At 40.2% G+C, this 24976-nt stretch overlaps 1 protein-coding gene across 2 annotated transcripts in view; it reads right to left on the reverse strand.

Annotated features, from left to right (window-relative positions):
• Positions 1 to 24976, reverse strand: part of UBE4B (ubiquitination factor E4B) — a 122087-nt gene that overhangs the window by 53641 nt on the left and 43470 nt on the right. Inside the window, 6 exon segments of one of the 2 annotated variants that reach the window (NM_001102504.1) lie at positions 2981 to 3130; positions 3836 to 4252; positions 4717 to 4945; positions 6994 to 7138; positions 8434 to 8521; positions 15289 to 15424. In NM_001102504.1, coding sequence (NP_001095974.1) covers positions 2981 to 3130; positions 3836 to 4252; positions 4717 to 4945; positions 6994 to 7138; positions 8434 to 8521; positions 15289 to 15424 — 1165 coding nt within the window. 2 annotated transcript variants of the gene reach the window in all.

The following is a 24976-nucleotide window of genomic DNA, read 5'->3' on the forward strand; positions in this document are numbered from 1 at the left end:
TCCAGAAGGAATGTTGTTTTTCTTTTATTAATCCTTATCATCACCACTATAAATAATTAATACAGGGCTGTATTTCCCAACTACCTCTCAAAAGATATACAAGCCCTTGACCCCACTGGGCCAGCAGAAGGGGAGACCAATACAATCCCTGTTGACAGCTGCTTCTACAGCACTGACCCTACTGGGTGAGAAGAAGGTGTTAAAATTGCTTACTTCCTAGTAAATAAAATTCTGAGAAGATCAATTAGACAGGGGGAAAGAAAAAGCTCTTTGCTGATCACCCAAATTATTAAGAATTTTTTTGCTACTTCTTGGTTCTGACCCTACGTGCATCCTCACGTTCTTCTCTGTTTGTTTCATGTGTTAAGTATGATTACGCCCTGTCCTTTTACATCCTTTTTGATGTCTATTCAGAATTTATAATTTCTAAAACCTGGACAGATGAGATTTCATTTTAACAGCCAGCAAAGTACCTGCCAACCAACTGGAGTGAAATTTTGTAATTAAGAAGGAAAATGTTGGCACTTTCTTGCCAAGGAAAAGAATACATGTATAAACTCTGGGCAGTGAAATAACTGCTAAGAAATGAGAATAATCCAAGTCCTACTGGGCAAACACGGAGAAGTCAGAGGCAACTTGGTATGCTGGGTGGCATGTGAGATCTGGACTCCAGCTCTGCCTTCTTCTAGTTATAAGACTAACCTCATTGAAGGTTATTGCTGAAGCTGAAGCTCCAATACTTTGGCCATCTGATGTGAAGAGCTGACTCACTGGAAAAGATCCTAACGCTGGGAAAGACTGATGGTAGTAGGAGAAGGGAGTGACAGAGGATGAGATGGTTGGATGGCATCACTGACTCAAGGGACATGAGTTTGAGCAAGCTCTGGGAGATGGTAAAGAACAGGGAGGCCTGGCGTGCTGCACTCCATGGGGTCACAAAGAGTCGGGCATGACTGAGCGACTGAACAACAACCTTCCTGAACCTGCCCACATTTCCTTGCAGTAACTAGAGGCCCTGCTGTGAGGATAAGAGGAATAACATATGCACACAGCTGACAGAGCACCTGGGACGTGATGCTCAACAACTATTCGCAGCTATGAGTACATAATCAGTAAGTAAGTTTTGTTTCTCCTTTAGGTGTCAAATCTAGATCCGAGACAAGGCTGGATGTTAGAAGTCTAGAGAGGAATTAGATAAAGCACCATGTAATCTGATATCTTTGTTAGAGAAAGCTGGAATTAAATAAGCAAGGGAGAGACAGTATTTCCCCCACAGATAACTTACAGTAAAACAGAAAACAAAGCACTTTTACCATGTATAGGAATTGACTCCTAACAAGGATGGCTGCTGCACTAGTATGATCATGGGAGAAGATGTCTGTGCACGCATGCTCAGTCGTGTCTGACTCTGCAGCCCCATGGACTGTAACCCACCAGGCTCCTCTGTCCATGGGATTTCCCAGGCAAGAATACTGGAGTGGGCTGCCATCTCCTCCTTCAGGGATCTCCCTGACCCAAGTATCGAATCCAAGGCTCCTGCAACTCTTGCACTGCAGGTGTATTTTTTACTGTTGAGTCATCTACATGAAAAAGACACTTCTACCTTTGGGAAATTTACTTGAGAGATAGTGATACAACATTCGACCTAATACAAATATTAACCTTCCTGAATCAATATTCAACCCTGTGCCAATATCCCTCTCTCTCTTTATAGACTTCTCTAATGATTCTCCTGAACACTGTCGAGTTGAATACAGTGTACCGCACCCCTACCACCATCTCTATTTATAGCCTGGAGTTATTTCTGAATACTGCTGGGCACAAATACCAACTCAGTCCAGAGGAAACTTCAATTTAAGAGCAAAATTGTAAGACGATGAGTCAGAGGCTTAGCGAGAAGGTGCTATTATATTTTTTTGCTCAAAGTCACCTAGAAGGTCCAAGCCATCTTTTTCACTCTGTTTTCAGGGGTGAAACTTCAGCAATATTGTGAGCTCTGTTTTAGCCTCTGCAGCCATTCCTCAGGCTAGGCTGTCTAAACAAACAGGGTCTGGCTTCACTGGGATCAGGGAAGCGAAGTGACTGATTAGCGAAATTTAAGATTAGCAGTGAAGAGTGCTTCCCTGGTGGTTCAATGGTAAAGAATTCGCCTGCCAATGCAGGTGACATGGGTTCAATCCCTGGTCCAGGAAGAGCCCACATGCTGAACAGCAACTAAGCCCCTGTGCAACCGCTATTAAGCCTGTGCTCTAGAGCCTGGAAGCTGCAACTACTGAAGCCCTCTCGCCCTAGAGCCCGTGCTCCGCAATAAGAGAAGCCACCACAGTGAGAAGCCTGAGCATCGCAACTAGAGAGCAGCCCCTATTTGCTGCCAACTACTGAAAAGCTGATCTGAAGCAAACAAAGACCCAGCACAGCCAAAAAATAAAGATTAGAAGTCAAAGCAGAATCACAGTTATAAAAGAGAGAATATGACCCCATGTGCTCTTCAACAGGCGGCCCTGGAGTGAGCTGAGAGGGACACATACACACATACACAAGTCCCAGCCCCTGTGCCATTCCTAAAAAGCAGCAATCCATGCAACTGTACAGAAGAAAACACGCCTCCCAGAGTACATGTTGCGTACATCTGGTAGCCCGCAAGAACACTCTCCTAATAAAATAAATGAAGGGTCTTCTTTTAGATCTTAGGGCAGGTGAACTTGATGTCTACTCTGTTGTTCATGTTCTTGACAAATGATTATACGTTAAGTTGTTCTCCAAGCTTGCCAGGCAACAACTATGAAAATGTGCCACCTGACCCTCATAGGAAGGTCCTAATGCTTGAGTACATGTGGAGTTTCTCACATCTGGACTCACCAGGGCACCTCTTTTGACTCTACCCTGTATGGATTCAGAGCACGCCTCTAATTAGGACTTACAAACGTTAGTTCCTAAGCACCTAGGCACATGCAGAGGTAAGACTCCACTCCTCTGATACCTGGACCCAAACTGGACACAAGAAAACTCATCACCACCACCACCACCTTCATCATCACCATCATCACCATCATCATCATCTTCTTCATCTTCGTCACTACTGTCCCCAGAAAGTGCGAGGAAGAGGAAGGAGAAAGGACTGTCGTACATACTACCGTAACAAAAGCAAAAAAAGTCATCAGGGAACAAAGGAAAATGAGGAGGAGGAAAGCTTTTACAACCGCTGGCTTTTTAATTAAATCGTAGGCTACAAGTTTTGTCTACTGATATGCAGAAAAATAATTCACCTAAGTTATATAAAGGCCAGGCAACACTTGACGGGAAGGAGGGCAGTGAATTAATGGAGTTTGGGTACTGCTTCTTTTTAAGGGGCTGAGAAGAAAGTGTCAAGGCATGACTACTGGCCAGAGGTAAGGTATCTGCTCACTCGACCGCTTGGTCTGGCTGTATCTCAACTATGATCGGCAACAGTACACAAAGTGGGAAAGTGGTTCTGTGAGCCCCAGCTCTCAAACATCAGCTGCCACAGTCTCCGAAATTCATCTGTTAGGATGAATGATATGTGCCCTTGATTTTGAAAACTGAGTGACTTCTTATTTTTCAGGAGGAAAAGTGGAGGCGAAGAAAGGGCCTCATAATTGAGCAACCCATACTTTCTGATGTGACAGAACCCTGGCAGAGCAGGGACTCGGGGCACAAGCCTACCCAACTAATTAGACACATGGGTTAACAGCCCCAAACAGAGAAACACAGGTAACTGAGGTCAGCGTCACATGACAGTTCTTCCAAACTGTGTTAACCTCCTTTCCCTGCACTGCAAACACGCACCCGCCTCTCCTACTGCGTAAATAAATACCTAGGAGAGTTCCTTAGGGAGGAGGGCCGTCTGCTGGGGGCACTCCCACCGGGGGAGGCGGAGAGTAAAGGTGGTCCTGTGCCAGGGGGTCTCTGTCGGGAGGAGCTGGTGGGCACGGCTTGAGGGCTACTGGCCGGGGCGGACAGGCCTGGGGAGCTAGACAGGATGGAGGTGCCCGAGGATCGTGAGGCAGGAGTAGATGTAGACCCCGAGGGGTGGGTGACAGTGTAGGGCCGGTACCGCGGAGACGAGGGCTGGCTTCCCGCAGGCGTCCCCGCAGGGCCAGGCGGACAGAGGGAAGAAGCGGGAGGCACAGCCGCCTGGCTGGCTGCCCGGGAGGGGGAGGCCAGAGGCGGACTCATCATTGGCACAGAGCTCCAGACACTGGTATTGGGAGCTGGGCTAGTCTCATAGAGGCTAAATGATTTGAGAAAGGGAGGAAAGAAGAGAAAATTGAAGAAACGCTTGAGATAAATAACTAAAATGGAAAATAACATGTTTTTAAAGAACTGTATAATTACAACCTCATATCTCTAAGCATTCCAGTATACAGATCTTTTAGAGACTCATCGAAATAACTGTAATCTAACTGCCATGCTGATTTAGAAGCCAGACTTACAATACGAGAAAGCTTTCTTTCCAAAGAACATACTCTATACAGCTATTTGTTTCTAAAATTTAATTTACCAACAGCCTAACCATGGAAAGTCAAAGAGACCCATCTGGAAAAGACCAGATCTCCTCAGTGAGTCAATCACACCCCCAAACATAAGACATGCCATAATCTGCATGATGCAGGCCCCTGAATGAAGGCTCCTTTCTCCTACGTACTTCATGGCTATTTTACCACCAGTGAGATGTGCAGAAAGAACCACACTGACCTAGATAAAGAGCTGGCCCCGAAGGAACCCAGGTTGCAGAACATGGGGCTCGTTCCTGGGTTGGAGCCGGTGGTCAGCATGAGGTTTCTGTCTGGTGACCGAGCTGTCGCTGCAATTGGCTGGGAGGTGGCTGTCAGGCTTGCAAACGGGTTTTCATCTCTGGTCTGAGTAGACATCATTAGCACTTCCATTAAAATCTGGCCAATCAAGTCCTTAAAATCAGAGAACACTGTTGGAAAGGCAGAATAAAGAGGAGGTTATACATGGGTCTTCATACTCACGGTCCTTGAATAAGCCAGCATAAGCCAGAGATGTGCAATGTGCTATTTTGGACTGGATTCTCGAGTAATAAAAGCCGCCAGTAGGAAATGTGGGGAAATCCAAATAAGGTCTGGAGTAACAGTAATATCTTAGTTCTGACAAGTATACTATGATTATGGAAGATGTTGACATTAGGGAAAACTGAGTCATGTGTATATAGGAACTACCTGCACTCCCTCTATAATTTTTCTGTAAATCTAAAATGTTTTCAAACAGAAAGCTTATTAAAAAAAAAAATAAATTTGGAGCCCAGTCTATGAGAGTCACTGCTGATATATATTAACCATAGAAAGAAGCTACTCCCAACTACAGAGGTTAGTTTATCACACTGGAAATATGAAGTAGAAAGTTCAAAGCATTTTATGAAGGGTCTAATATTGAGTTGCCACCTGCCTTTCTGGAGCAGATTCTGTTCTCTAGCCTCCTCCTTATTCTTTGCAGCTCTTAATTGTTACAGGTCTTTTGTTGTTATTCAGTCACTAAGTTGTGTCTGACTCTTTTAGGACCCCATGGACTGCAGCCCACCAGGATCCTCTGTCCACAGGATTTCTCAGGCAAGAATGCTGGAATGGGTTGCCATTTCCTTCTCCAGGGGATCTTCCCAACCTAGGGATTGAACCAGAGTCTCCTGCATTGGCAGGTGGGTTCTTTACCACTTAAGCCACCAGGAAAGCCCATTTTGAATATCACTCAATAAATAAAATGTCTAACCCATGTAAATCTTACCTGATTTGTTACTAAAAATTACCAGATTTGAGAATCTTAAGATTTACAATAATAAGTGGCAGGATTTTGAAACTCATGATTGCTAAGCTCAATTCTACAGTCACAATTAAGAAGAAGAACCCAGTAAAATCAGAAATAAACTATCCATCTACCTGGAATACAAGAGACATTTTTTTTTGTTTGCCGTGGAAGATAGGCAGCAGGGAAAAGGAAATGCAATCTCCTTGAAGTTCATTCACTCATTTAAAGTATATCTACTGAGGGATTATGAAGTGGAGGCGCTGTGAATACATGGGGGAGCAAAACAGACCCACCATCAAGGAGGCTGTATTCACGTGAAATGCAAAAGAAGACTCCAGTGAACTTCCCTTCCGTTTGCTGTACTCCAAAGCAGGGGTCCCCATACCACGGACAGATATATGGTCTGTGGCCTCTTAGGAACCGGGCTGTACAGCAGGGGGTGTGCAATAGACAGTGAGTGAAGCTTCATCTGTATTTACAGCTATTCCCATCACTCACATTACCACCTTAGCCCTGCCTCTTGTCAGATCAGCAGCAGCATAATAAATGTAATTTGCTTGAATGGTCCCAAAACCATCCCCGCAACTTCATCTGTGGAAATACTGTCTCCCATGAAACCAGTCCCTGGTATCAAAAAGGCTGGGAACCAGTGTCTAGAAGACTGCTATAGAGAAGAATGAAGAGTGCCCTGCGATGCTGGTCTCTTGCTAAGTTTTATTACTTTAAGTGTGGCTTAGTATAGCCTCTTAAAATAGAAACCTATAAACACTGCAAAACATCAGTGTGTTTTAGTTTGCTAAAGCAATTTAACCAAGCACATTTACTCCACTGTCTACGCATGACCCGGGAGGCACTTACAAAAGGTACCGGTCACCCGACCACCCAGCATGCTCCTGCCCAGAGTATAAGATGCTCTAATGCTCTCTCTAAGCACCTTCTTATTGCAAAGGAAAAAAACGTCAGCCCTGAGACAATGGAGACTATTAACTGATACACAGTTTTCCTTTGGAGAAATCATTAAAAAAAAAAATTTATCCATAAGTGGAAAGTAGACAAACAGCAAAGTCTTCATCAAGAAGTATCCCTGTAATCAGAAATACAACCACAGAGCAAGACAAGGTATGTCGACAGGAGAGAAAGACAAAAGAGTTCATGTTCTATTTTTCTACGAAGGGCTCTGAAATTGAGACAATTGAGCCCGATTCCTACCTTCTTTTGGGTTCTGCTTAAACTGTGCAGAAAGAGAAGAAAGGAAGATCACATCCCTGTCCCGGTCCTTCCAGGAGACACGGAAAATCTTACAGACCAGCTGTAAGGCCTGCTCTTCAGACACTTCAGAACCTGATGAAGGCTCCTTTTAGGGAAGAAGATTTGGGGGTTAATTTCAAGCAGTAGGAGGTTTGAGTTAGGCTTTAACAGAAATACCTAATTCTGATTTAATTCATTTACAAATAAGGATATTTTAGAAATGCAGACAACTATACACCCACTGATTAAAGGAAAAATAAACTTGTTACTATGACTTCAAAGTTATAACCTGTGGGTCTCATGAGCTTATAACACAATATATGGCAGGGAATACAAAACAGCAGGACTGGTATCAGGAATTGCCAAGGAAGACATGTGATGAAGGATGCATCATTTATTTCCCATTTATTATTCCCATTATTCCCATTTATTTCCTTTTCTGAATGCTAAAAGATCAGGTTGACATTTTAGGTATATAACCGATTTTTCTCTAGAAATTTTTCCAGATTTTAATGTTTCTCACTATTTTTCACCACAGATAGAAATAACATCTATAAAGAACTTTGTAAGATTCAAACACTACAAAATAAAGCACTGCATCACTAAGAGGCTATAGTCCAACTTCTAATAATGCTGCTGAACACTAATAACTTACTAAACACAAAGGGTTGCAATTATCTATGCAAGTTCTATACCGTGATACATAAACACAAAAACCAAAAATGTCTTTTTTTAAATATAGGGAACTAAAGCTCAGAAGGTAACAAAATAAAAAAGCCTCCTGTTTCCATTCATTCTTGCTTTAATTCCTCATCATCTTCCTCAGAATGATGACTTACTTGCTTAAGCAATTAAAAATCAACAGAAAAAATTCAAATAAGCTCTAAGTTCATTGCTATCATTTACTGATAAAAAATGCACCTGAAACAAAGATAACTGAAGGACTTTTATTAGTTGAAAGGACTAAGCTATACTTCCACTAATAAGGGTGATCAAGGCTACCCATATTTTTTCAAAAGAAAAAAAAAAAAAATCACCTAAATAGGACCTGCTGGTTTGGCATGGCCCTCTCTAACAGACTTTTACAGATACAAGACATGAAGCAGTGCTTATTTATACTGTGCACATGAGTACGTGCTTAGTCATCGGATCATGTCCAACTCTTTGGGACCCCATGGTCTGTAGCCCGCCAGGATCCTCTGTCCATGGAATTTTCCAGGCAACCATACTAGAGCGGAGCAGGTTGCCATTTCCTGCTCCAGGGGATATTTCCGACCCAGGGATCGAACCCACGTCTCTTGTGTCTCCTGTATTGGCAGGTGAATTCTTTACCCCCGGGCCACCTGGGATGGTTATTAACCGTATCTAAAAACAGAAGCAAGGCCTTCATCTCTTACCAACCTTATCGCTGAGGCTCCTTTTTTCTCTTCGGTCATTTTCATCAACCTCCATATTTTCGATTCCTGAATCCACATCCACCTGGGACATGCTTTAAGTATAAAAGACAAATCAGTCTTTTACCTTTGATAAACCCACCCCAATATCATAGCTGCTGGCTGAGGAAGTTATCGTTTTTTTTTTTTTTTTTGGCTGTATCGCAAGGCTTGCAGGATCCTATTTCCCCAACCAGGGATCGAACCCAGGCTCTCAGCAGTGGAAGTACCGAGCCCTACCACTGGACCGCCAGGGAGTTCCCTGAGGAAAAGTTCTAAAATATCAATCAAGATCAGTCAGGAAAGTTAAATAATAAAGATTCGTCTTTTTTCTCAATAATTTTTAAGAGCTCTTCATATACTAGGCTATAAACATTCCATCTATCATACTTACTGAAAGTATTTTTCCCAAGTGGTCATTTCCTTAGGCTCACTTTCAAAAACAAAAATTAGAGCAAATTTTCTATACATATTATATTTAAATGATACACAATCAAGCAGAGCCTGATTGCAAAATCTAGTTAAGTACATATATTACTTTTCCTCACATTAAATAATTGTCCTAGCATCATTTATTGAAAGGACCATTCTTTTTACAGTAATATGAAATCATTTATGTTATATGTCCAGTTGTCATACCATGTCCAGCTGTGTGCAGGTCTCTTTCTGGATACTAATTTCCACCCCATTAGACAATCTGTCTGTCCCTAAGCCATACTCACTACAACTTCACTAATAAGCCTTGGTATCTGCTAGGTCAATGCCTCCACCTTGTTCTTTTACCTCAAAAGAGTGTTGGCCATTCTTGGTCCTGTACTCTTCTACACATACTTAATGATCATCTCGACAGGTTCCTATAAAATACTGTTGCGGTTTTGACTCGAGCTTTACTGACTCTAAAGATCAAATGGGGTAGAAATGACATCTTTATGCTATGGATCTATCCTTGGACAAGGGTGTTTCTCCAAGTATCTAAGGTTTTTTTTTCAATAAACTTTTCTAATTTTCTCCATAAGTCTTTCACTTCTTTTGGTAAATTTATCTCTAGGCACCATATATTTTAAAATAAAATTGTGACTGGTACCTTTTCAAAAACTAAGATTTCTTATTTTTTGTTGCTTGTACGTAGTAATGTTAATTAATTTTAGATATAAACCTCTCATAAGCTATTTGTTTACTTATGCATTGGACTTCCTAGGTTGATAATCATTTTATCTCCAAATAGTAACTTTCGTTTCTTGCACTACAATCCTAACTTCAATTACTGCATTGGGTAGGGTCCCACGTTGAACAGAAGCAGAAATAGCAGTCTTCTGTGCTCGTATTTCTGACTTGAAAGAGAATGTTTCTAATTTCTCACCACTGAGTACGAGGGTTGTTGTAGTTATTTCAGTAGATGTCCTTTATGGTAGTCAGAATAAGAGGCTACAGTGTAATAACACATACACTCTGCAATCTTAGAGGCTTAACACTATAAGGGTTTATTTCTTGCTTACGCAAAGTCTGATGAGAGTGAAGCATCCTTACTCCATCTTTAATCTATGCCATCTGCAATACACAGCCTCCAAGGTCACTGGAGCAAGAAAAGAGAGGGATGGAGGAGGAACATCGGCTCAACTGCCTTCACCCAAAGGTGACACATGTCACTTCAAGTCTACGGGACAGACCTAGTTACTCAGCCCCAATCTAACTGCAAAGGAGACTGGACATTCAGGGGAGCATGTGGAATACTTGGTGAACTCTGTCTGTGCCCTACAGTTTAAGGATGTATCTTTCTATCTCCTGTTTGCTAGGATTTTTATCTTGAATCAATATTGAGCTTTTCTATTTAATATACAATGAGGTGGATTATATTTATAGACTTTCTCATGTTAAAACACCCTTATATTCCTAAGATAAACCTAAGTTGGTCATGCTATATTATTTTTTAAAACTAATCTTTTAATGGAATTATCTATACAGAAATGTGCACAGATGGTATGTGTTTGGCTGAATAAAGTTTCACTAAGGAAACATACTAATGTAATCAGCACCCAGATCAAGCAACAGAATATTTCCAGCACCCCAAAGGTCCCCCTCATGACCCTTTCAATCACAACCATGCTAACCCACAGTAACCACCATTCTGGCACCCAGACCCAGAGATGTTTTACCTACTTTCTATGTGATGCACTATTTCATTTGCCAATATCTTCAGATTTTTGCAAATATGTTTATAACCATGCAATTTTTACCAATTTTATTGATTACTATGTAATTAATTTTCTTCTTTGATACCAGTATTGTCTGGTTTTGTATATGAAGGTAGTATGAGCCTCATAAACGGACTTGGCAAGTTTAAAGATTATCTAAAAAATGTGTGCAAAGTTGGGATGGTGGGAGTACCCACAAGATCATATAAGCAAGGTGCTTTCTTGGGAAAAACTGTAAAATACTGATTCGATTTAACTTTTTTTTTCATTATTCAGATTCTCTCTTTCTTTCTAAGCCAATTTTGGGAGAATTGTGATCTTCGAGGAATCTGATTTTATCCAGATTTTCAAATTGATTTGCATCCTGCATATTTACATTTTCACAGAGTTCTCTTTTTCAGTAACAAGCATTACTGAGTACCCATCCTAGGCAGGCACTGTTCTAGTATTTGAGATGCCAACAGACGAGAGACCAAAAAAATTTCCTGTGCCATGGAGCTTCCATTCCAGTTAAAGGGAGAAAGATAATAAATAAAATAAGCAAAGCACAGAGTATATGATAAATGCTATATAAAAATTAAAGGAAAAATAGCAAGGAAAAGGTAATTGAGAAGGCAGGGCTCTCCCATTTAAATGGGGTCACTTCATTGAAATACTACCTAGGCAAAAATAGGAAGGAGGTAAGCCATGGACCGGAGACGGCAATGGCACCCCACTCCAGTACTCTTGCCTGGAAAATCCCATGGACGGAGGAGCCTGGTAGGCTGCAGTCCATGGGGTCACTAAGAGTCGGACACGACTGAGCGACTTCACTTTCATTTTTCACTTTCATGCATTGGAGAAGGAAATGGCAACCCACTCCAGTGTTCTTGCCTGGAGAATCCCAGGGACAGGGGAGCCTGGTGAGCTGCCGTCTAAGGGGTCGCATAGAGCTGGACACGACTGAAGCGACTTAGCAGCAGCAGCAAGCCATGCACATATCCAAGGGAAACATATTCCAAGAAATGGGGTTTAATTCCAAGTATTTACTTATATTCTTTTTTCTTCTTTAGTATTATATATATATATATATATATATATATATATATATATATATATCTCTTTATATTCTCTTCCAAGGACCCCATTAACTGTGACACACAAATGATGGTATATAATATTTGTTATCGTTCAGTTCAGATTTCCATCATGATTTCTTCTTTGACCTGTATTTAGAAGCATGCTGTTTTTTTTTTAATTTCCAGATTTATGATTTTTTTTAACCCACCCTACATGAATTATCTAACCTAACATCAGAAAACATTATCAATATGATTCTGACTCCTGAACCCTTCTGGTTGATGGGTATCAGAAAAAAACGTGTATTCTCCAATTGTAGATTGCAAAGCTCGGTATCCTTCATTAGATCAAGCTTGTTAGCTGTGTTAATTTGTCCATATGCTTACTGCTATTCATTCTCTTTGCTCTACTGATGGCTGAAAGAGATATGTTAAAAATCTCCCATTATATTAGGTATTTGTCAATTTCCTCTAGTTCTATCAAGATTTGCTTTATTATATGTTATTATATTACTAAGTATATATAAATGTTTTGAACTGTTATATCCTGCTGGTAAACTAAACATTTATCATTATATAGTGCTTACTTCTAATAATATTTTGTAACTTAAAGTCTAATTTATTAATACATTTATCCCTATTTTGTTTAGTATTTGCCTAGTATATTTTCCCCTTTCTTTCAGTTTCATGCTAGTGTTTCAGGTATACCTTCAGTAAACAAAAAGATAGCTAGCTTCTATTTTGTTTTTAATCCAACCTATGACTTTTCATTGTGACTTACGGTGATTATTGACATTTTCATTTCTTTTATAACCATCTTATTTTGTGCTGTTTGCCTCTTTTTAAAAATTTGTGTTTCTTTCTTCCTTTTCTTTGAATTGACTTAAATTCCCTCCCCTCCCCAACCTTGTTTCATATTTTCCCTTTACTGGTTTGAAAATACACTCTTTCTATTTCTTCAGTGGTTATTCTTGAAATTTCATGAACTATTCTTAACTCAAGAGTCTAAGAGCTTGCCATTAACTTTACCCCTCTCCCAAGTAGACAATCACTCCCCTTCTGACTTTATCTGCTATTGCTATTCTGTTGCTAGTGTGTTAAGATCGGATTATTTACTTCTCTCTCCCTCTATTATTTCATACATTGTTATTACTGTCTTAAACCATCAGTGTTCAGATTTAGCACATATTTATTATTTTTCTTAACTCATCTTTCCTCCCTGCATCTCAGACATTAGTCTTGAGTTCATTTTCCTTTTTTTTTGAGAAAAACGTTTTTTTTTTTTTTTTTTCTTGAAGTATAGTTGGTACATAGTATTATGTAAATTACAGGTGTACCATGTAGTGATTTCCAAGCTTTAAAGGTTATACTACATTTAGTTATTATAGAATATTTGCTGTATTCCCCGTGCTGTACAATATATCCTAGTAGCTTTTTCAAAAATTAATTTTTGTTAGAGTATAGTTGCTTTACAATGTTGTATTAGTTTCTACTGCACAGCAAAGTGAATCAGCCATACACATTTTCCTTCTTAAATGCATCTGTTAAAATTTGGGGTCTTCTTGTGGCAGACCATCAGTTGTTCACATTTGTTTTTTAAATCTATAAATATCTTTATTTCTCCTCTGCTCTTAAAAGATAGTTTCACAAATATACATAGTTTCCAGCTGACAGTTACTTTCTCTCAGCACTTAACACTGATTCCATAGTCCTCTGCCCTCCAACTGAGATATATAACTATCGTCCTTTCGTAGATAATCTCTCGTTTCTCTTGGCTGCTTTAAATGTCTTTGTCTTTGGTTTTCTGCAAGTTAACTATAAAATGTCTAGATGCAAATTTCCTTTTATTTACCTTGCTCATAAGTTATAGGGCTTCCTGAACCTGAAGATTCATATATTGATCAACTCTAGACAAATCCTCAGCCGTTTATCATTTTGATAATGGCTTTCAAATCAGCAGAGGAAAGAACAATGGAACAAGGAGAGAAGTGAGAAATCTCCCAGTGTGCCTGCCCTCTCTTTTTGATACTTCTAGTAGCTATATACTAAATTTGTGTCCTCTTGTCCTCTGTATTTCTAAACATCCTTCATATTTTTCATCTCTCTTTCTCTTTGTGGTACACTCTAGGTAAGTTCTTCAGCTCTATCACTCCATTTGTTAATTTTCTCTTTAGTTATCTTAACCCACTGTGTATTACTATCTTCTCATTTTTAGAAATTCTATTCAGTTCTTTTCCAAATATGCTTGGTTGTTTTTATAGTTGCTTGCCTCTTATTCACATTTTCAATACTTTTTAAAATTTAGTTAAACATACAGATTTTAGGTTCTGTATTTGACAATTCCAAAACCCCAATGAGTCTAGGTGAATAATTCTATTGTTACTGATTCTACAGACTCTTACACGAGGCGGCTTTTTTCGAGTATGCTTTTTTTTTTCTTTAAAATGAAACAAGTAAAGTGTTTATTAGGAGGAGAAAGACTACATGTGGATAGACACACGGGCAGACTCGAGACAGAGAGTCGCTGTGTGTGCTTTAATTTTTGACCATGAGTTCATATTTCTTGGAAATTTTTCTAAGGAAATTCTCTGAACACTTGGATGATTTATGTTTGTTTCTGCTAGATGCTTAAAGACATGTAAAGGTCCACTGTATATGACAGTTCTTAGCCTGAGGTTTTTCAGACTACAACAGTTAAGCGTAAATTTAGGTGCTAAGCCCACATGAAAATTACCCACTGGCCAACTCTACACTGAAATTGCAGAGTTGACTTGAGTTTTAAAAAATTCATCCACTCATAGCAAAGGTAGTAAGAACACAATTGTTTTTCCTCTATGTGGTTGATTTTTTTCTACTTGATCTTTTTCCTGGCAGTGAATTCTTGCCTAAAGTGGGGTAATCTCTGATCTGGCTCCTCACCCCAACCTAAAGTGCACAACACCCCAGTATTCTAACACACCTAGAAAATGCTATCTGTCTGGTGCACTAACAGAAACAGAGGGGGCTGCATGAGGGCAGAGGAGCCACGTCGTGGGGGTCTGGCTGTCCAAGGAGTAAAGGAATCAACCCCTCAGCCACTCTGTCATCTACTCACAGCATACCTGCACACCTGTGCGACACAGGACGGCTCTACTCCACGGCACCCCGATCCTCATGGAGCTCTTAGAACATTTGCTTACCTGCCTACACCCTTTCAAACTGTTAAAAAATTTTTTTTTACCAAGTTAAAAAAAAAAATTTCACCAAGTAGTAAATCTTTGAAGAAATTTTTAGGGACTGATCTATGTTTGCCCACTTTGTACTTACAAAATAAAGATATTAAAAAAAAATTTTTTTTACCACCTGTACCAGTATTTCATAAAAGACATTTCAGCACCCAAACTTAAAAAGGTATAAAGATCATTCCAGAATAATACATAGACCTTTCAGTTTAATAAACTGAGCGCTAATCAAGCTAAGGGCTGGCATAGACCTCTGGGCTGGCATTTGAGACTTCTGGACTAGACACTAAAGTGAACAGATCTTTCCCTTTCTATCAGTAAAGCAGCTTATTGGAAAACTGGCTTACTTTACCTTTTCTCACAAGAGACTCCATCGATATCCATGCTCTGGGAACGTGAGAGAGACTGGGACTGCGTTTCAAGGCTATTGGAGGGCGAGCTGCTGAGAGAACTGACTCCCTCACTGCTCTGGCTTCGATGGGCTACTCCTAACCAAAAGAGACATAAAAGAGGAAGTCTCGCGTGAGATAACATTAAAGCTATTTGTAATGGCAACAGTAAACACACATAATCGGCATTCATACCATCATCAAAGCTGTCCACTGAGGAATTTCTATCAGAAGACTGTACTGAAGATCGAAGTGACATTAAAATCATAGCAACATCAGTGAGAAACCAGTTTATTGATAAATATCATACGAGGTCAGTAACAACAGAGCTACATCTGATACCTAAAACTGACTCATCACCTTCTCTTTCACTAATTCAGACAATGGGCCCTGAGTACAAATGAGCTGTCATGACAGTCCAGATATATCCTTGAAATGGACCAAAAATAAGATACGTTAATGAATGGATAGGAAGACAGACAGATGGAGAGATGAGTGATAAAGCAAACAGAGTAAAATGATAATGGTAGACTCTAGGCGATAGGTGTACAGTAACTCCCCTACACACGAACATGCTCTGTTCCCAGAGTGCGCTCATTAAGCCCAGTTTGTTTTCAAGTTCAACAAAGTTAGCCTAACATAACGGGCCATACAGTACTGTACTGTAATAGATTTGTAATAGTTTTCACATAAAGAATACATAAAAACAAACACAAGAAATAAAACATTTTTAATCTTAATAGTACCTTGAAAAGTACACTAGTACCAGATACATCACTGCTGCTTTTAAGCTTGCTTCCAGAAATCCTGGGCTTAAATAAAGATGCAGTACTGCTGTACTCTATACCGTACTAAACAGTAAAGTACACAAAAGCACAGCCATTTGTGGAGGATGTACACCTGTGACAATGTACACCAGACGTGTTAACCAACTTATGTGACTGAACATGCAAACTCATGTCTGGCTCTTTGCAAGTTCCCAACTTGAAGGGTTGTGTGCAGGGCACTTACTATATAAGCATTCACTGCCAAGTTCCTTCTACTTTGCTGGACGCTTCAAATTTTCATAATAAGATATTGAAAATGTACAAATAGATCCATCTAAGCCATGTCCTTAAATACAGATCAACCCATTTATTGACTGAACATCTTATCTTGCAATAGCTTGGGAAAAACAAACATCCTGCCATCCCTGACCTCACAAGAGCCTAGAGTACAGTGAACCATAGCCAGGCACACAGGGTCATGGTGTTTCTACCAAAATCTTCAAAACCAGGTTGTTCATAGAATTTAAAAATTTACTTTAACTCTATGAGCTTAATCTTTCTACAAAAAAAAAAAAGCTTACCCAGGCATTTTCAGGCAATGCATACTATATTACTGAAAGGAAACTGGCTTATGTTTTAAAAAGCAAAACAACTTGAGTTATCACTTGTAGCTGAAACAACTATCAAGTAGATTAAAATGTTAACCCTCCCAGCATCCCAAGAAAATCCACTTAATACTCTTTCATATCTTTCTTCTTTGAAGACTTTACCCACTCCTGATAGCAGGGTTTTAACATGTATCTGCTTATTAAAACTTTTTCAAGACTCAGAAGGGAAAGAGAAACTAAATCTTTACTATTCATAAGTTCAGTTCAGTGGCTCAGTTGTGTCCAACTCTTTGCGAACCCATGAACTGCAGCACGCCAGACCTCCCTGGCCATCACCAACTCCCGGGGTCCACCCAAACCCACGTCCATTGAGTCAGGGATGCCATCCAACCATCTCATCCTCTGTCGTCCCCCTCTCCTCCTGCCCTCAATCTTTCCCAGCATCAAGGTCTTTTCAAATGAGTTAGCTCTTTGCATCAGGTGGCCAAAGTATTGGAGTTTCAGCTTCAACATCAGTCCTACCAATGAACACCCAGGACTGATCTCCTTTAGGATGGACTGGTTGGATCTCCTTGCAGTTCAAGGGACTCTCAAGAGTCTTCTCCAACACCACAGTTCAAAACCATCAATTCTTCGGCACTTAGCTTTTGTTATATAGTCCAACTCTCACATCCATACACGACTACTGGAAAAACCATAGCCTTGATAGACAGACCTCTGCTGGCAAAGTAATGTCTCTGGTTTTTAATATGCTGTCTAGGTTGGTCATAACTTTCCTTCCAAGGAGTAAGCGTCTTTTAATTTCATGGCTGCAATCACCATCTGCAGTGATTTTGGAGCCCAGAAAAATAAAGTCAGCCACTATTTCCACTGTTTCCCCATCTATTTGCCATGAAGTGATGGGACCAGATGCCATGATCTTAGTTTTCTGAATGTTGAGCTTTAAGCCAGCTTTTTCACTCTCTTCTTTCACTTTCATCAAGAAATATATGCCCCAACCAGTAACACTGAAGAAGCTGAACAGTTCTATGAAGACCTACAAGACCTTCTAGAACTAACTATTCATAAGTAGATTTCAGTAAAACATCAAAATCATCTGATGTAGTGAGAATTCTGAAATAAGCTTAGAGAAGACTGTAAAACTTTACATAATTGATTCAAGTGTAATTATCACCGATTCAATGGACATGAGGCTGAGCAAACTCTGGGAGACAGTGAAGGACAGTGAAGCCTGGCATGCTACAGTCCATGGGGTAGCAAAGAGTCAGACATGACTGAGTGACTGAACAACAACAATCCAAAATAAATTCCCAACAGATCTTTATTGAAGGAGCAAATAACAGAGCATCAACAATGTCCTAGGAGAATATCATTTTACCTACCACACTCAAAGGTCTGACAACTTTTTAATAAAATAATAAAGTTCAACAATTTTTATGGGATATCAATTTAGCAGCCTTTAAATCTCTACTTTATAAAAATCAGTCCTAAAATTAAACTAATAATTACAGTACATTGTTTAAAATGCTGTACTTGTAATCCAATGTACTGTGAGTACTATGATATACTATGAGTACAATAATCCTATACTCATAGAATGTCAGAGTATACCATATGGCATAATACAATCTATTTGCACTGTTTTTATAAGACAACAAGAATACCATCTGATTTTTTTCCCTGAACCTTTCACATAACATTCATAAGTGTCAAACAGGGCAAACCTGCCCCAGAATTTATGTTTGCCAATGCTCCCCAATCTCTATACACCATCTAGAATCTAGGAGGGACCCTACTGTTGTCTTAAACTTAAAAAACTGAACGTCTCGGACTTCCCTGGTGGTCGAGTGGTTAAGAATTTCCCTGCCAGTGCAGGGGGCATGGTTTCGATCCCTGGTCCTGGAAGACTGCACATGCCATGGGGCAACTAAGCCCGTGTGCTACAACTACTGAAACCCGACGGCCCGACAGCCCGTTCTCCACAGCAAGAGAAGTCAACGAGAAGGCCAAACATCACAACAAAGAGTAGCTCCTGCTGACCACAATTAGAGAAAGCCCTCGGACAGCAACAAAGCCTCAGTGCAACCAAAAACGAAAAAATAAATGAATAAAAATTTAAAAGGAAAGTCGCTGACTTCATTTAGAAGCAATATAAATCAAATACTGTAACTAAAATCGAAACAATAGCACAAAGTACTACTTTATCTTCAAATCATACAAGTCTTTTGTTATCTTCACCCTTTTCCCTTTCTAACTTGAGGGATGGCTGCCAGGGAGCCCATTTCAAGGAATGCAGATTTTTTTTCCCCCCACAGTCTTCATCTCCATAAAGCCAGACACTAAAGAACTAAAATACAGACATAAACTCCTCTGATTCTTTCTTAGGAGATGAGTAAAATTTCTACATGTCAACTCAAAAACAAATCTTTAAAAAGTGAAAGTGTGTATAACAGAATGGAGGAAACCACGTGTACTTAATAAAATATGAACTACAGCCTTTGAAGATGGCAGCTTTCCCAATTTTTATGAATAATGAGAACTTGTTAAAAGTATGAATTTGTTTCTACAAAAAAGTAAATAATAAGGACTTTATTTCTGTAAGTGTTTCCTCCGAATATTACAGCACTTCCTGAGCGACATTCCCTATCAGGTATACACTAGACCAGATAACTACTTTCAAGCTATAATATTAGATCTGTTCCAGAACTTTAGACACACACACACACAAATACACAAGCTTGCTCAACCCTAGTATAAAAAGAAGCACACTCAGCCATAAAAAGGAACAAATGTGAGTCAGCTGAACTGAAGTACATGAACCTAGAGGCTGTTAAACAGAGTGATGTAAGTCAGAAAGAGAAACACAAATATCGTATATTAATGCATATGTATGAATCTAGAAAAATGGTACCGATGAACCTGTTTGCAGGGCAGGAATAGAGATGCAGACATAGAGAACAGACTTGCGGACACAGTCGGGAAAGGAGACGGTGGGACGAACTGAGAGCCGCCATTGACACATACGCCACCATGTGTAAAACAGACAGCTAGAGAGAAGCTGCGGTACAGCACAGGGAGCCCAGCCCAGCACTCTGCAATAACTGAGAGGGGTGGGGAGGAGGGTGAAGGCTGGGAGGAAGGTTCAAGGGGGAGGGGATATACATAGATACCTAGGACTGACTCCCGTTGTTGTACAGCAGAAACCAACACAATTATCGTAGAAAAATCATCCTCCAATTAAAAAAATTTTCTTTAATTGAAAAAGAAAGCACCGAGTCACCAAAATGAGCCCTAAATCCTCAATCGAGCTGTTAAAAAGGAAGGGAAGCGGGGTGGGGTAACTTTAAAGCTTTCGCCCAATCCTCTTTTACAGATAAGAATACTGAGATCCACGAAGTCCAAGACTTCTTTTAGGAACTTCAGCAAGTCAGAAACAGAACACAGATTAAAACTCAGGTCCTCTCACTCCACAGAAAAGGCTGCAGTTTGCTTTACCCCAAACTGCTGAACAGTTCTTCAATCACAGCTACTTTAAACCAAAGCTATATATGTTGTTTACCTTCTAAAATTAAAAAAGAAAACTTGAAAAGACATTAATGTTATAAAAGGAATCACTCATTTCCTGCTAATCAAAATTCTAAAGCATTTTACATAGACCTTGACAATGAACTTAGCTAAATGGTTAGCATTCATGAAACATACAAAATACAGTTCTATCTTATTTGGCCAATACAAACATCACCCCTCAACACGAATTAAAATGAACATATTCTATTCCATAAAGCAGAATGACATATCTAATCATTAGCTAATTTCCTGGTGAAACAAGTTTGTTCTTGTGAATAAACACAAAAGAAATGGAATTTCAAACCTATAAAGTAAAACAGTAATATCTAAAATCTTGGGACATGAAAACCAACAACTCAAATTGGAAAATTGCTTTGATCTTCATATTTATGATTGGTGCTAAATATGATATTTATGACTGGTTCTAAATATGACATTTATGATTTGTTCTGAATATTCCATAGAACTAATCATGCAGAGAATCATACATCTGGAATCAAAAAGCCATGACTTCTCCAAGAAGAAATGGCTGATTCTATGGCTGGGGCAGAGAAAATATAAGATGAGCCTGGAGCGTTTTACAAATGCCAGAAACACAGTACTCAAAAATCTAAAAGGATAAGCATGTCAACAAAGAAGTCAACATGAAAGAGTTCCCAATGGCCAAAATTGGAACAACCTGCATTTTTTTAAAATGGCAGAAATAAATGATATAGCAATATGAAATATAGCTCAAGAGAATAAAATAAATATACATGAGTTCATGCTGATGTGGGCTTCTCAGGTAATGCAAATGGTAAGGAACCCATTGCTGACATGGGAGACACAAGATGTGGGTCTGATCCCTGGATCAGGAAGATCCCTTGGAGGAGGGCCTGGCAGCCCGCTCCAATATTCTTACCTGGGAAATCTCTCGGACAGAGGAGCCTGGTGCACTACAGTCCATGGGATTGCAAAGAGTTGGACACAACTGAAGCAACTTAGCATGCTGATGTAAATAAGGGTTAAATAAATAATTGCACAAATGTCCCTTATAGAAGAATTTAAAATATATGTACATACTTGCCCTTCCAGGATGTAAAACTTAGGAATTGGGCTGAACTTAGGAATTCAATTCCAAAGAAATGAGTTTGGAAAAGGAAAAATCTTCACTTTACAGTGGAGAGACCTTGTGAATCCCAGTTTAACAGGGAGGTGAATGAAGATCAACATCACCAGAGATGTCTGATGAGAACCAGATGATGTCTGATGTCATGTTCACCTTTATGACAATCTTCCTCCTATACCCAAACCCCAGTCTAATCATGAGAAAAACACCAAGATAAAGCCAAAGTAAGGAAAATTCTACAAAGTACTCTTCACCACTGCTAAAATCATGAAAAACACAAAAAGGGAAAAACTGTCACAGACTAAATGAGACTAAGGACTCTTATGTTTAGTTGTTTAGTTGATAATAAAATACTAAGGATAACGTTAGTTTTGACAAATGTACCAGATATTAACATTAGGGGAAAGTGGGTGAGGACATAAGGGGACTCTCTGTACTGTGTGTGCAACTTTTCAATTTTATAAAAAAAAATTGGAATAACTAAAAATATACATAAAATATATCATATTGGGTTGGCCAAAAAGTTTACTTGGGTTTTTTAACCCAATATTACCTAATAATCATAATTACAAATCAAACACCACAGTCATGAGCCTGAGGCAGCGACCGTGGGCCTCCCTGTCGTGGAGGACCCTTCACAAGCCCACCTCCTCCCACTAGATTATGGGCCCTTCAGCATGCCTTAACTGAGACTTGCCCATCTCTGCAGCCCTGGCGCCTAAGACAGTGCCTGCAGGTAGAAAGCATTAAACACATGTTCATATGCACAAGTGGAAGCATGACAAAGGCCATTTGCAACAATAATGCTAAAAAAGAATGTAGGTTAAGTTATTACTAAGTATATTAAAGACTAGCAGTTAGACAGAGAAAAGAGATTCTGTCTCGAACTCAGACCTCGGAACCAGCGGGGGAGGCCAAACGTATCATATGGCTTCTTGGTTGTTGCTAACAGGCCCTGGCTGCTCATTTCGGCTCCCAGAGCAGAAGGTCTTGACCACACACACAGGGAGACACAACTGAGGGGGTCAAAATGACAGCAGCTCTCTGACTAGCTTCAGATATTTTATCTGAAGTCCTTCACTGAGGAACACATAAAGTATGGGTATCACAATCTTTAAAACTGTTATAACTATATTTGAATATAATTGTTCTCCTTCGTAATCCTTCATGTTTTATGATACATGCATTTAAAAGTATTTTTTGAGATGGCTATCCCCAGTTTGCCAAAGGGAAATGCAATGACAACAGTGAAGAAACACAGTACTAGGGACAAAAAAGGCAACGAGAGAACTTGCTCCACCAGACCTAATAATTCTGTCAAGATGGAACTTGTTTGATAAAGGATTCACAGGGGAACTCTTGAGCAAGAATGACCACAGCTTGGGAGAGGTCATGACAGCCAGGGAGGGTGAGGCTTTATTGGACATGTTCAAGATGTCCGATGGGTAAACAACAGAGGGGACAGAGGGGAGATAAGCATAATCCCAAAACAAGACTATAAAAGAAAAGCCGTCCCAGAGGGTTAAGAATTTCTGAAGACTAGGTAATCATAGAACGATCTCAAGATGGGGGAAGGAACCAAGAAAACCAGTCTCTCGTCCCAGGAATTTAACAAGCACAGATTTTTAAAAGGAAACTAAAGAACATTTTCTCCATTGCTGGACTGTAAGCGCTTCCAGGAAAGAAAATGAGTCTCTCTCATCTCTGTGCTTCCATGACCGAGCACCATGTTTGACCTGCAATAGCCCTAAGTAAACACTGGATAAGCTGAAATGTAAACGCAACATTATCAATGATGATGACCAAAAAAACAGCTATCGTGTAAGAAAAACGTTCACCATGTTTATAAAGCTTTAAGACAGGCAGAAGCAACATTATATTGTGTGCTAAGTCGCTTCAGTCATGTCTAACTCTTTGCAACCCCATAGACTGCACCCCGCCAGGCTCCTCTGTCCATGGGATTCTCCAGGCAAGAACACTGGAGTGGTTTGCCATTGCTTCCTCCAGGAGATCTTTCTGACCAGGGGTGGAACCCAAGTCTCCTATGTCTCCTGCAATGGCAGGCAGGTTCTTTACCACTAGTGCCACCTGGGAAGCTACTACAAGTCATGTAGTACAGTCCCTTCAACCAAAACAAGAGGGAACCTTGAGCACAGCCACACAGAGGCATGGGCACGAGAAGACTGAAGTAGAGACTGGAGTGATGCTGCCACAAGCCAAGAAAAAACAAGGAGTGCCAGCAACCAGCTGAAGCAAGAAGAGGCAAGGATTCTTCCTTCCAGCCTTCAGAAGGAGCACAGCCCTGCCGACACCTTGACATCAGACTTCTAATCTCCAGAACTGTGAGAGGACAATTTCTATTGTTTTAAGTCATCAAGTTTTGGATACTTTGCTATGATGCCCTCAGGAAACTAATACAAAGGTAGGTGGCACTGCAGAAGCTGGGGCCAGATGGGAGAAGCAATCATAGGACTCACAGCCAACTTCCGAACCCTCGCTTCTGTCACTTGTACTGAAAGCACCTGGATTAAGAAATTGTTGTTCAGTCGCTTAGTCGCATCCAACTGTTTGCAAACCCATGGACTGTAGCATGCCAGGCTTCCCTGTCCTTCACTATCTTCTGGAGTTTGCTCAAACTCATGTCCATTGAGTCATTCCAACCATCTCATCCTCTGACGCCCCCTTCAATCCTTCCCAGCATCAGGGTCTTTTCCAATGAGTCGGCTCTTTGCATCAGGAGGACAAAAACTTTAGCATCAGTCCTTCCAATGAATATTCAGGGTTTATGTCCTTTAGGATTGACTGGTTGGATCTCCTTGCAGTCCAAGGGTTAAGCAATAAGAAGACTGCAGAATAACTGCCTGGTCACTACTGGATCAGAACCTCTTACCATGGGTGGCAGCCAACCCAGTATTTGTCTAAGAAGCACTTCATTCTGGAACAGAAGTCTTCCCTTCACACTCAGTGGATAATAAAGCTAACAACTGGCCCTACATTTGCCATCCAGGACCACAGAGGGTAAGCACAAGGCATCATCATCTTCATGGAAACTACTCACACTGTTTTCATGAATAAAATGCACACAAGTCCCTGCCCCCACGGAGCTCACACATTAGGAAAGGAAGCAGAGAAAACAGGATACACTACAAGTAATGGAAACAGTGATGGATTCTATTTCCCAGGACTCCAAAATTACTGCAGATGGTGACTGTAGCCATGAAATTAAAAGACGCTTGCTCCTTGGAAGAAAAGCTATGACAAAACTAGACAGCGTATTAAGAAGCAGAGACATTACTTTGCTGACAAAGGTCCGCCTAGTCAAAGCAATGGTTTTTCCAATAGTCAAGTATGGATGTGAGAGATGGACCATAAAGCTGAGCACCAAAAAACTGATGCTTTTGAACTGTGGTGTTGAAGAAGACTCTTGAGAGTCCCTTGGACTGCAAGGAGATCCAACCAGTCAATCCTAAAGGAAATCAATCCTGAATATACATTGGAGGGACTGAAGCTCCAATACTTTGGCCACCTGATGCAAAGAGCTGACTCATTAGAAAAGACCATGATGTTGAGAAAGATTGAAGGCAGGAGGAGAAGGTGACGA

The sequence above is a fragment of the Bos taurus genome, chromosome 16, assembly GCF_002263795.3.
Source record: "Bos taurus isolate L1 Dominette 01449 registration number 42190680 breed Hereford chromosome 16, ARS-UCD2.0, whole genome shotgun sequence".
In the NCBI taxonomy this organism is placed as follows: domain Eukaryota; kingdom Metazoa; phylum Chordata; class Mammalia; order Artiodactyla; family Bovidae; genus Bos; species Bos taurus.